The following is a 14,211-nucleotide window of genomic DNA, read 5'->3' as shown; positions in this document are numbered from 1 at the left end:
AAACTTGTATATACAACTACAGAAATATGTAATTATTGATACATGTTCAATTACCCGAAAGTTCCTAAATGCAATGTAACATATACCATACAGTTAAAAGGAAGTCACGCTTAATCAAGATCCGCGTCACTTTCCATTTTTGACCAGACATAACGTCTGAGAAGAGAAAGAAGAAATAATAATAATAATTCTAAATATTAATTGAAATTTTGTAACATGAATTGGATTTTTTTTTAATAGGAAGTGTAGGATTTTGAGATTTGGTTAAAAAAGCTAGTCAGACTTGTGAGACTGGTGGTTTGCCTACAAATTTGATTTTCACAAATATTTATTTTTCCCAAAAGTTTGTGCCTGTGCTTTGGGCCATTACGGTTCTCAGTGCCTTATACGGATGTTCTGTCCAAAGTAGTTCCCATATAAATAGTGTGATGACTAATTATAATATTGAAACTGCTATATCCTGCTATTATAGCTGCACTCGTGAATGATGGCAGTTGAGTTCAGTCTTGTTCTGCCCACCTATGTCACACATTATCTCACAGCCAATGAGCATTCAGCAGTGTTATGAGCACGGTGCTATGAATATCATGGCCAATGCGAGCATAAAACTTAATCATAGCAAATTATTTACTGAATTTTAATTCTATTTGTTGCTTGTTGTCATCACTGATGGTGGTGGCAAGTGACAAATTCTACGTAAGTAAGCATGAGACACAATTTGCAGGATACATGCTTTCTTCAAGTGTAAAGAGAGTGTATGAACATACTGCAACTGTCGCTTGGAACCAGCAACCGTATAATTGCCGCCCATGCCGGCGCGCGCACACCAATTGTAGTGTTGCTGTACATGTGTACTTAAATCAATTGCCAACCATATCATCAGGGGCTAGCCACTAGAGGCAACCCGTAGGAAGGTAGGAAGCTTGCACACTGCATGATCTCTGCCATGCCACCTACTAGTGACTTGCATCTATATACGTGCAAAGCAGTGCTGACTCACCCTCCAATCATGTTGTAACTGGGTAATATATGAAACCGATCCAAGTAATGCAAATATGGCTTTATTCATAAACCTCTAAATAATGACAGAAAAAAGCCTGTTGTGACTCCACATATAACAAGACAAAAGAATCACACAGAAGGTGCAACATATGTGATGCGCAGAACAACTGATGTGAACAGTACAAACTAAAAGAACATACTGAGTGTAAGTCAGCTTCTCCACGCGTATATAGACGTGAGTTACTGGTAGGTGGTGTGGTGGAGACGGTGCTGTGTGCATGCTTCCTACACGCAGCCTCTAGTGCCCAGCCCGCACTGATTTAGTTGGCAGTTGATTTAAGTAAACACGCTTGGCAGCACTACACTTGGTGCACTCATGCTCACACATGCTAGTAGCAAGATACAATAAAAACTTGTCACAATGTTGTTATGATCTTGCATCTGTTTTGTTGCAGATCTCCAGGACAATATGGAGAAAATACTTCATCGAGGTTAATAGTTCCAAAACACATTCCAGTTCCAAGCATACCTCAAGATGGAAGTATGATATTTGAAATGCTGATGTTTATTTTCACGGTGGCCTCATCATTTTTACAGTTCCTCCACTTGTATCGAACAGTTTGGTGGCTGCCACAATCACATACGAAGTATACTATGGTAAGTTTGAAATTGATCTCAGCTTATACTAAATACATCATTAATTCCAGAAACGTGTAGTGTGAGGAGATTCTTGTGGATACGGAACATATTAAAAATGCAATGTAGAATAACAGTTCATCCCGCAGATCCATATTGAAGACTTCTCCAGATTTTTGGAGGGGGGGGGGGAGGAGGAGGAGGGTAATTTCCATTTACAGAGTAATACAGTAATAACATAATTTCTATAGTATTATGATCAAGTGTAAATTTTGAATGCTTACTCATATTTATACATGGCACTGCACTTTGAAATGTGCAGAAACCAAATGTTACGTAGCATTCACATTGTGTATTATTTTATATACATCAATGGTTTTACAAGGAAAATTGTCAGTGGGTGTGGGGGAGTTGGCCAACAGTAATATCTCTTAGGGTTGTTAACTAAGCCCATTGACAAGGAATGTCAATGGCCCTAAGTTGGAAAGCCATCTGAGACTACCTGTATTGATAGGAGTCTGTCATTTGCTCATCAGAGTTATATGCTCCTCTGCCTTTTCTGGTTGTACAAGTCTCCTCCTTCATGATAGGCCATTACTTTTTTAACTTCATTAAAAGATGTATCTTCTCATAATAAATTTGCTTAGATGTCTTAATTAATTTTTCCGTATTCTGCTGTACGCCTTGTAATTAGCTATAATGTCAGCATTAAAGCTGTTCCTTGCTAAGAGAGAATCACATCTCCCCCTCCCCCACAAATTTATTCCTGTCGCTATGTCATCGGTATAGCTGAACATTACAAAATCAGTGGTGACTATGTCACTGGTCTAAAAGTTAAATAAAGGTGGGGCTAGAATAACCTGTGGGCGACCGTTCTTTGTGGTATAGGATTTACTTGTAGTTTCTCCAGTGTTTAGCTTGCTTCTATAAATGATGTTAGGGCAAGAACTTGCTTGCAGCAACTTCAATTTGCATGAAATCCTGCTTGGTGTTGAGGGGTTATGTCATCAATTATTAAATACATTAGGTTCTATGGTAATCCTTCCAACATGTTGTAGCAAATGCTTAGTGGTGTGGTTAGTTAATAGCTCACTGGATCATCTTTGGGTTTTTATGGCTTGAGTATATCAATAGATTTTGCAATTTTAAATTGCTGAGGGACTTTTCTGATGTCCAGTATTTCATTGTAAAATTGTAGTAACCACTGTCATGCTTTTCTTCGTAGTTGTTTAATGAGCTTGGGACATATGCCATCTAATCCAGCTGTTTTCCTGTTTTTGTGAGATTTGAATGCTATGTCATGTAATTGTCTTTGGCGCGAATGTAGAGATTGGGATCTTCTGTTTTTTCCCCCTCTTGTCACTAAATTTTTTTTCTTTATTTCTTTTTCAAAAACTGAATCAAAATGGAAATTTCCTTTGTGTTTCTTTATGTGTAAGCCTACGTGGCTTGGCAAGGTGTTACGTCAAATTCTTGATTCAGGACAACTCTTGCTACACCTAGTTTCCACAGGAGGGACCATGCTTTCCTACTGCTGTTAGTGAAATTTAGATTATCTATAGATTCTACCCATCTTTTCTTGCGTGATTCATTAGTAGATCATAAGATCCTATCTCCTGGGGCTTGGTTGTCCATTCTTTGATATTTTCTATGTGGACATCTACATCTACATCTGCATATACATCTACAGTTACATACATACTCTGCAAACCACCATATGGTGTATGTCATAGGGTTTCCTGTACCACTACTGGTCATTTCCTTCCCTCTTCCACTCACAGATAGAATGAGTGAAAAATGACTGCCTATATGCCCCTGTATGAGTCCTGATTTGTCTTATCTTTGTGGTCCTTACGCAAAATGCATGGCGGCAGTAGAATTGTCCTGACGTCGACCTCAAATGCCAGTTTTCTAAATTTTCTCAACAGTGCTCCTTGAAAAGAATGTTGTCTTTCCTTCAGTGATTCCCATTTGAGCTCCTGAAGCATCAACATACTACTTCCATGTTGTTCTGACCTACTGCTAACAAATGTAGCAGCCTGCCTGTAAATTGCTTCAATGTCTTTCTTTAATTCAACCTGGTGCGGATTCCAGACACTTGAGCAGTACTCAAGAATCGGTCGCACTATTGTCCTATCTCCTGTCTCCTAAAATAGCTGAACCACACTCCCTGAAAATTTTCTCAATAAACCGGAATCAACCATTCGCCTATCCTACTACAATACTTACATGCTCATTCCATTTCATGTCACTTTGCAACATTATGGATAGATATTTCATTGATGTGACTCTGTCAAGCAGCACACTACTAGTGCTGTATTTGAACATTACGGGGTTTGTTTTCCCTACTCGTCTACATTAAACTACATTTTTCTACGCTTAGAGCTATTTCTCATCAATCACACCAACTAGAAATTTTGTCTGTGTCCTCCTACAGTCACTCAAACATGACACCCTCCTGTACACCACAGCACATAGCCACAGATTGCTACTCATCCTGTCCGCGAGGTCCTTTATGTATGTAGAAAATAACAGCGGCTCTATCACAGTTCCTTGGAGCATTCCTGGTGATACCCTTGTCTCTGACGAACACTTGCTGTTGTGGGAAACATACTGAGTTACGTTACTTGAGAAGTATCTGAGCCACTCACATATCTGAGAACCTATTCCATATGCTTGGGCTTTCAACAGTCTGCAGTGGGGAATGGTGTCAAACACTTTCCAGAAATCTTGAAATATGGAATCCACCTTTCCTCTTCCATCATGTGAGAAAAGGGCAAGCCGAGTTTCACACAAACGATGCTTTCTAAATCCATACTGATTTGTGGACAGAAGCTTAGTGTGTCAGAAATTTATTGTACTTGAATTGAAAATTTTCAAGAATTCTGCAGCAAACCAACATTAAGGACATTGGTCTGCAAATATGTGGGTCCACTGTTTTGGTCTTCTTATATACAGAAGTCTCCAGGTGTATTTCAGTCACTTTGGACTTTGTGCTGGCTGAGAAATTTGCAATAAATGCAGGCTAAGTATGGTGCCAGTGCCACAGGGTACTCTCTGGTAAACTGATTGGATATCCATCTGGACCTGACGATTCATTTGTTTTGAACTCCTCTAGTGGCCCCTCTTTGCCAGAGATGCCTATTTCTATGTCCTCCATGTAGGAATCTGTACAGCAGTCAAATGACGATATGTTTGTATGATCATCCTTTGTGACTGATTTCTTAATTGTGAAATTTAGAACTTCAGTTTTCCTTTTGCTGTCCTTCTATTGCCTCCCCAGACTGGTTGATGAGTGACTGTATAGAAGCCTCTGACCCACTTCGTGAATTCTTTTATGACCAGAATTTTTTTTGGGTTCTTGGCGAGGTCTTTTGCTAAGGTTTGACATCAGTATATGTTATATGCTTTGTGCCTTGATCTATGCACACACACACAAATTTTGATGTACTTTTGCCTGTTGACATTTATATGTTGTTTCCTGAAATGAGAGTGTAACAATCTTTGTATGCTCAGCATTTTCCAGTTTTGATTCTTAAACCACGGGTGTGTTTTCCTTCCTTAATTCACTTGGTTGGCAAATACATCTCCAGAGCATGATTTACAATCAGTTTAAACTTTGCCCATAATTCCTCTATGTCCTTCATATTGAAACTAAATGATGTCCATTCATTGTCTAAGTAGGATGCTAACAACTGTTTATCTGCTTTTCCTTGCATAAGTGTTCTTCTAGCCGCCTAGAGTGATTTATAAACTTTAGTATCTGTAGTCACTATGATGACATCCTGGTCACTAATTCCTGTGTCTATATTGACACTGTTAATAAGTTCATGCCTGTTGCTGTTCATAGCTACAAGGTTCAAAATATTTCCATTGTGTATGGGTTGTATAACTAGTTGTTCAAGGCAGTTTCCAGAAAATGTTTCAAAAAGTTTTTTAGAAGACTGTCTTGTCTGTAACATCTGCAATGAATCTATAAATGTTCCAGTATACTCAGTAGATTAAAGTTGCCTCCAGCTAACACTGCATGATCTGAGTATTTTTGAGCTACTGAGCATTAACTTTCCTTTAATGATCATACAACTTTTACGGTGGAATTAGGTGACTAGTAAAAACATACTATTATTAACCTGAGTTGACCTAGGCCTACTACTCATGTCCAGATAACTTAACAGTCAGACTCAATTTCAATCTCAATTGGACAGAATATTTTTGTTGACAACAATGAATTCTCCTCCACCTATGGTGTCTAACCTTTCTTTTCGATAAATGTTTCATGGCTCGTTAAATATTTTGGAGCTTTCTACTTTGGGTTTTCGACAGCTCTTGGTTCAGAGAATAATTTGAGCATGACAACTCTTCTGATGAGCAGTAAATTAGGAACTTCCTTACAAATTCTTTGACAGCTTACTGTTAAAATTTTGACAGTTAAAGCGCCATTACCTTGTATGTGGTCTGATTTTTGCCCCCCCCCCCCCCACCCCCCTGTGTATCAATTGATAAGCATTCATCAGAGGACCTCAAACTACCACCTAGCCTACAAAACACCCACATGCACTTCACAATAACTCTGCAACCCGAGTAGCTGCTTCCTTTTTGTAGTCCACCTGTGACCTTTCAATGGGAGTCCTACAATCCTCCATCCCATAACTGAGGCCTAGAAATCTGCAGCCAAGACGGTCACAGAATCGGCATAGCTTTTGGTTAAGACCCTCAACTCAGCTCCAACCAAAGGACTCCAATCAACTCTGAGAATGATCCTCAAGCTCTGCTTGCATGCCACATGTGAGGGCAGGAGCCTTCACCACTTCCTCCTGCGCCCATACAAATTGAGGATGGCCTCAGAGCCCACGTGCCAGATGTCATTGGTGCTGACATGAGCCACTGCCGGCAGCCAAGTGCACCCTACACACTTGGGAGCTGCAGGCAGGCAAGGCATTCTTCACATTTCAGGTGAGGCCCTGGTGCAGACATAGCGAGTGCACATTGGCTTTCTTCCCAGCCATGGAAACTATTTCCCTAAGGGGGTTCCATGTCACACTTCATGTTAGAGCTCCCAATAACTAATAAACTGCCACTGCTCACTTACTCCACTGCCTCCCCCCCCCTTCCTCCCCCCCCCCCTCCCCCCTGCTGCAAGACTGCTCAGTCCCTACTGAAGGAGTGACCACCTGTCCTCCTCGCAAGGTGAAGAATGGGCGAGGCCAGACGACCAGCCTCCACATTGACTTTCTGTCTTGAACTATGCAGATGTGTTACAACCCCACCACTCACCCTGTGGTGAGTGCAGATTCTCTGGAACGGCCATGGTGCAAGGTGCCTCAACAGCAGAGCCTGTGGGGGAATCAAGTGACACCTGAGGTGATCCACACAATGTGTTAGATGCTCCCCCACCTCTAGGCAGCATCTTGCAGATGGCTGATAATGACCATCAGCATATTCGGCTGCTCCTGAACTGCAGCCTGCTCCTCCTGCATCTGCACACACCACACGCACCGGCCCCCAAACCTGCACCTTCTGCCGTGTGCCTGCTTGGACCCTTCTAAAGGGGTGACAACTTGTCTGTTCACAAGATGAATGGCTGAGGCAAGACAGCCAGCATCCATATTAACTTTCTGTCTCGAGCTATGCGAATATGTTACTTACTAATCCACCACTCGCCCTGCGGGGAGTGTCGATCATCCGTGACGGACAAGCTCAAGGTACCTTGCCAACAGAGCCTATGGAGGAAACTTGTGAAACCGGAGGTTCCCCATGTGTTGTCCTAAATGCTCTGCCACCGCTAGGCTCAGAGGCAGCAGTCTGCAGACGACTGACAGTAGCCATAAGTGTCTTCGGCTGATTACAAACTGTAGCTTGCTCCTCTTGAGTCCACACATGCCATACACACCCCCTGTCCATTCTAATACTACTAGCTTAAGAATTAAACTATGAAAACAAAAAGAAAAGCTAAATATGTGAACTGCTAGGCTCCTGGTGCTCCGCCAACAAAGGCTGACAACTGACAAATGCTGCTTGAGAAACATAACACTGGTAAAAAGTATCTCAAGATGTATTAATGGATATTAAGATGGGATGTGTCCACCCTTCACCTTTATGATGGCTCAAATTCTGTTATGACACTTTAAATGAGGTGTCTGATTGTCTGTGGAGGAATGGCATCCCAATCTTCCTCAAAAGCCAAAACCAGAGAAGTTAGTGATGTTGGTTGATGAGGTTTGGAGTGAAGTCGACATTCTAACTTATCGCAAAGGTGTTCCATCGGGTTCACGTCGAGACTGTGTGCAGGCCAGTTCATCTCATTAATGTTATTGTCCAGAAACCATTGCCTCACAGAGACTGTTTTATGACAGGGTGCGTTGAGTCATGCTCATACAGTAAGTCAACACCTCTGACCTGTTTCTCTACTGTATGCTGTACACAGTGCCGTAAAATGTGTTCGTATCCTTCTGCACATAGCATTCTCTTTAGCACAATAAAGGGACCACACCCTAACCACAAAAAACAGGTCCTTACCATAACACAACCACCTCTGTACTTCACTATTGACAATAAACCTAATGGTGGATAATGTTCTCCATGCATTTGCCAACCCAAAGCTTTCCATCAGATTGCCACAATGTATAGCGCTATTCATCATTCCAACTCCATTGTTTCCAGTCATCCACTGTCCAGTGGCAGCACCCTTTATGCCAGGACAGGTGTCATTTAGCATTGACTACAGAAATGAGAGATTTTTGAGAACTCCTCAATCATTGGGCCCGATTCATTTTACTCCTCATGCACAGTCATTGATAGCTGAACTGCTGCTTCCACTTTAAAATTTGAGTGCTTGTTTCCACAGATTTCATGCTATTTTTTACATCCACTCTCCACTATGCCATTGAGATACTCCAGTGGGTAGCAAGGTCCTCAGATCTGCCACTTAATAGAACAAGTGTGAGAGCAGCTCGGATGTCAACTCCGTTCCAATGTCAGTATTCAGGATATCAATTAATAGTTAAAACAGTAGTGGGCCACCTTGCCTCAGAGGATACAATGGCTTCATGAAGTTGTGTGTCCTCCTCTTCTGGGTGCTTTAATTTTTATTTGGTCAAACAGTGTACATGAAACAGTGGACATAGGCACCTTTGAAACAACAGTGGGTGTTGATTTAAAGACTTTATGAAATGATACCAAGAAACAAAGGTTAACAAGATTCAAAGCAGGCAAATTCACTGTGAATAAAATAATTTTGCATGTTAGTCTACAATGTTATAAAACACTAAAGCAACGAAATTGCGGATGTTTGAACTACTTTGCAGCGGTTGTCTTCTGGGCTGTTAACTGCTGGTTACTGTTGAATGTCTTGTTCCATATACTGTATGTCTCGTTAAGCCGTTGACACAAGGATCGTGCATCCAAACATTGAGCGTTGAGCGTGCCGAGTTTCTGACGTCATAGCGTTGAATAGCAAACTTGGGAGTCTTTCCGAACGTGCAGAGCAATATCTGGCATGTCAGATATTATGAGTGTGTATCTGAGCGTTGACCAATGAGATGGCGCAATGCCACCTACGTCTCAAGCCCCATATTGGCATTGAGAATCACTGGAAAACCCGTCGTTAACTGTGCGATTCATTCCAATAAAATAATGAGAAACATCATATTCATGGCAAAAGAATTGTTGTAACTTGCATATTATGAGAGTAGGCTATTTGAAGGCAGTGACACACTGATGATCCACCTAAAACGTATTGTTCTTGGCACAATTTGTTATAATTAAATTTCAATTAGTAACATAGCTATGATTAAGGTTTTCAGCAAGGGGTAACATGATATCATTAGCTACAAAAGCTGCAAAGTTCATTTAGCGTAATGAGTAGCGTCACTATCCTGTAATGAGCTGTTACTTCGGGCGGTGGTTTGCGTCTTGACGCTTTCAAATTTTTTTCCTAACATTCCTGTTTTAATTGGGTTCTGGTACTTTATTATTAGTTTAATATAAATATATACTATAATATTTGATGTTATGTAAATATAAATTCACCGTTTTTTGAGGGGTGACTGTTCGATTGGCTTAATCTACAGGACAGCTTGCGCTGCTTGTATAAAAAAGATATTTTGCTCCTTTTTCTTTTATGCTTCGTACTTCACATATTGCAAAGATTTTCCCACTGGGTTGGAACAGTGATAAAGTAAGACTGACCTTGGGGTTTTTGCTAAAATGTGAGAATGATGAAATAATGTTTATCTTAGGTGGAGAAGTGTTCCAAATTTGTAAACGCACTGTTTGTAATGGAACTTTTATAAGCCTGTGTCCTTATTGATTGGACATGATACTTTCCTTTTTGTGGACGATGGAGGAAATTTGAGTTTTAATAGAGCTAGAGTGATAATTTTACGCTCGCTCGTTGAGTAAACAGTGTGATTTACGAACTAGAAACATCCCTCAACTGCCGCTCGAGTGCATTGTGATCGCGTATACCACGTTGGGGCCCACGTACCGTATGCACAAGTCGCATCATTCCTGAGCATTCAGCAGCACGTTGAACTTAGCACCCTTAACGTTAACGTTCCACAGTATGGTCCGTGTGCTGACGGCTTTAATCTGGTGGCTACCAACATCACATATCTGGGATGTCTGTGGATGAGTTGAAGAGAGGTTGATGGCTGTACGATAGGTTATTACCTGTACTGCTTTGGTAGGTGATTGATAGGCAATACTGAATATGCAGAATATTGCCTGTGCTACTCTAGTGAGTGATTGGTAAGCTACTCTCATAGGTGATTGGTCATCAGCAATAAATCAGCAGTTTGTACTCAGGGATGGTGTTTTTCCTGCAGTGAAGTGTTGGAAGCTGCACGGCAGTTCTCGCATGACCACTGTTTATCCTGTTAAACCTGGGTCAATTGCTGGTGCTGGGTGGCTAAAACATGGGGTCCACTGGACTGTAATTGCTTGTAACCAGGTTGTAGATAACTTGTATCATCCTCTCTGCCCATGCTACTGGGGCATTTAATTGTTTAGATAGTCATCTTATTTTCCACTGCAGCATCCATGGCTGCTGGGAAAGCATGTGAGGTTTTTGAAAATTAATAGAACAGCCAAGTTTTTGGTGGTGTTCAGCTACAGCTGCCCCAGTCATATGTAATGTTAATGCTCTGACACATAAGTGCTAATGCATCTGCCAGTTTCACCAACATAGACTTCACCACATTCACATTGAAGTTTGTAGATGTCTGCCATGTGCAGCGGATCTGAGGGATCCTTTGTGCTCCTCAGCAGATCTCAGATTTTGTGTCTGCTGTGGAATATGGATTTAGTTCCTTCTTGATGCAGAACCTTACCTGTGTAGTCACTGACACCTCTCTTATAAGGTAAGTGAGCAACAGGAAGAGTTTCATCTTTACCTTTGTCTTCATTGTGCCCCGTAGCTCATTATGTTTCTGTTGCTATGTCCATTCACACAGAATGTTGTCTTGAGATTTTTCAGTGCAAGTTGTATGTGGTTAGCATCACTAATCCAGTGAGCTTGAGCTGTTAACATATGTGGCACAGTGTTCTTTTGTGCTTGAGGGTGGTGCAGCTCCATATGCAAGCATTTATTGGTGTGCTTTGGTTTCCTGTAGACTTTATGTCCTCGTTTGCTGGTAGATGTTCTATACGCCTCCACATCCAGAAAAGGAATTGTTTTGTTATTATTAATTTCTAGTGTGAACTGTGTATTCTGATGTAAGGTGTTGAGGTGTTGGTAATATATGTGTAGTTCTGCTTCCCCATGTGGGCATTGTGACAAACATATCATCCACACACCTCAGCCAGCAGTGTGGGCACAGCAATGTGGAATGTATCTCTGTCTGAAAGCTTCTATGAACGTTTTAGCAGCTACAGGTGAAAGGAGGGAGCCCATTGCCATTCCATCTGTCTGCTCATAAAATTTGTTGTGTCAAATAAATATGTTTATCACAAGCACAAGTCCACCAGGTCGGAGATGTCTGGTGATATTTGCTCTTGTGGGATGTTGATGATTTCAGCAATACCCGATTGGTCAATAGAGATTTTTTGTCAGTGCTAACCATGACATCTGTAGCTAGTACTTGCTGTTCCTGGAAGTAGGTTACAGTACGCTTGTTCGCCCAATGCTTGAATACTGCTCAGCAGTGTGGGATCCGCACCAGGTAGGGTTGATAGAAGAGATAGAGAAGATCCAACGGAGAGCAGCGCGCTTCGTTACAGGATCATTTAGTAATTGCGAAAGCGTTACGGAGATGATAGATAAACTCCAGTGGAAGACTCTGCAGGAGAGACGCTCAGTAGCTCGGTACGGGCTTTTGTTGAAGTTTCGAGAACATACCTTCACCGAAGAGTCAAGCAGTATATTGCTCCCTCCTACGTATATCTCGCGAAGAGACCATGAGTATAAAATCAGAGAGATTAGAGCCCACACAGAAGCATACCGACAATCCTTCTTTCCACGTACAATACGAGACTGGAATAGAAGGGAGAACCGATAGAGGTACTCAGGGTACCCTCCGCAACACACCGTCAGGTGGCTTGCGGAGTACGGATGTAGATGTAGATAGATGTAGATGTATGAGCTGGATGAAATGTTTGGAGTCCTTAACATAAGACACTGTGTGACCAGCCAGGCTATGTAATTTGTGGGCCGAGGGCGAACTTGTCAACATATTATCTGGCAAAACATCTACAGCAGCACTGGTAATAACCTGCCAATTCACTATTGTGTACCAATAATCTACTAGTTCCACCTTTCACTTACCAGAATAGCACTGGCAATAGCCTACTGTACAGCCATTCCTCTCCACAGCAATCTCTCTTCAACTTGTCCAACAGCATCTCAGGTACACGAAATCAGTAGCCACCACATAACTGAAATAGGCACTGTATAAAGAAAGACATTCATCAGTATCCAGCACTTAACCACCCCGAAGATGACCACTGTAAAGTTGGTCAAAAGACTAGCAATTTGGTTGCTTTAGTGTTTTATAATGAAGCATTGTAATACCCTTCACTGGTCATTGGGGATCAGTTTGAAGAGGAGCTCATCATGGAAGACAATTGTACTCTATTCAGTGAGATTCCAGGCCGAAGACGTGCCTGGATACACACTGGACAGCAGTGGGTTACCAGCGTGAATGTCACCTGCTGTATGGCCCTACAGTCAGGAGTGATTGCATGGCCTGCCATTTCTTTTCTTAGCCCATACAGCACAGCTGTACATTGACAATATTCTACAACCTGTTTTGTAACCCCTCATTGCGAGCTATCCTGGGCTTACATATCAGCAGAATAATGCCCACCCGCACACAGTAAGTGTTTCTACTGCGTGTCTTCCTGCTTGCCAAACTGTACCTTGACCAGCAAGGTCACCAGATCTCTCCCCAATTGAGAACGTTTGGAATATTGTGGGCAGGGTCCTTCAACCATCTCAAGACATTTGATGATATGACATGCCAATTGGACAGAACTTTGCACAGTATCCCTCGGGAGGACATTAAACAGCACTATCAATCAGTGCCAAGCCAAATAATGGCTTGTATAATTTCCAGAAGTGGACCGGCACGTTATTGACTTGCCAGTTTGTGAAGCTCTTTCTCTTGAGTAAATCAACGAATTTTTTTGAAATTGTAATCATTTTTTTGTCTGTATATGTACATCAAATCTACCAATTCCTGTCCAATTTGGATAATTGTTTTGTGTTGTTTCATTTTTTCTCTCTAAGTGTAATTTTCTGAGAATGCATTTAGCATGATTTTGGACAATTTTTCGCCGGCATACCGAGGACAGATTGAAGTCACCAAGAATAAACGTATGCGTCAGGTACCTATTTGATATGCGACTTGATTTGTCTTTGAACTCTTCAGCAAATGTATCATTTGAGTCAGAAGGTCAGTACAAGGTGCATGCATTGGTGATACGTTGAATCATGTTGTTGCTCATTGTTGGCATTTCATTATAAACTTCATTCTTCAAGTAATCCCACAAACAAAAGTCAGATGAAGTGAGATCTGGCGACTTGCACACAAAGATACTGGCCTCTTCCAATCCACCGACGATTGCACATGTCATCTAATACTAAAACTATCATGTCGAAACTACAGTGTCTGTTGCAAGTCAAAGGGGAGGTCTGCAAGCAATAATGAAAGAGCGTCATCCAAGAATGTTCTGTATTTATCACCAGTTAAAGTGTCATTGATAAAGAATGGACCAATTGAGTTTGACACCAATTATTCCACAGCAAACTCCCATTCTACGGATGCTGATGTTCAAAGCAGTGTAAGCAATGTTTAGTTTTCCGCATTCCGATAATGCATGTTGTGTCTGTTAATCTTATTATGGTTCATATAGGCTGACTGATCAGACAACAATATCGGAGCAGAGAAATTGGGATGTGTCCATATTTGCTGAAGCGAGCATTGGCAAAATGTTACTCAGTTCTGGAAATCATTGTTGTGAGGTTCCTGGTGGAGGGAAATATGAAGTAGATTATATTTTGTGTGTTTCAAAATTTAGCAAACAGTTGTCTGATAAACTTCCTATTCACAACATAATTGGCGAGTGTTTATGTGG

General features: G+C 41.4%; 1 protein-coding gene across 4 annotated transcripts in view; it reads left to right on the top strand.

Annotated features, from left to right (window-relative positions):
- Positions 1–14,211, top strand: part of LOC126297445 (transmembrane protein 39A) — a 181,146-nt gene that overhangs the window by 49,897 nt on the left and 117,038 nt on the right. For all 4 annotated transcript variants that reach the window (XM_049988293.1, XM_049988294.1, XM_049988296.1 and 1 more), the window contains exon 5: positions 1,458–1,659. In XM_049988293.1, the coding sequence (XP_049844250.1) occupies positions 1,458–1,659 (202 nt within the window). The remainder of the gene's footprint in view (positions 1–1,457; positions 1,660–14,211) is intronic.

Source organism: Schistocerca gregaria, chromosome X (assembly GCF_023897955.1).
Source record: "Schistocerca gregaria isolate iqSchGreg1 chromosome X, iqSchGreg1.2, whole genome shotgun sequence".
In the NCBI taxonomy this organism is placed as follows: Eukaryota; Metazoa; Arthropoda; class Insecta; order Orthoptera; family Acrididae; genus Schistocerca; species Schistocerca gregaria.
This window is presented reverse-complemented; position numbering and strand designations above follow the sequence as displayed.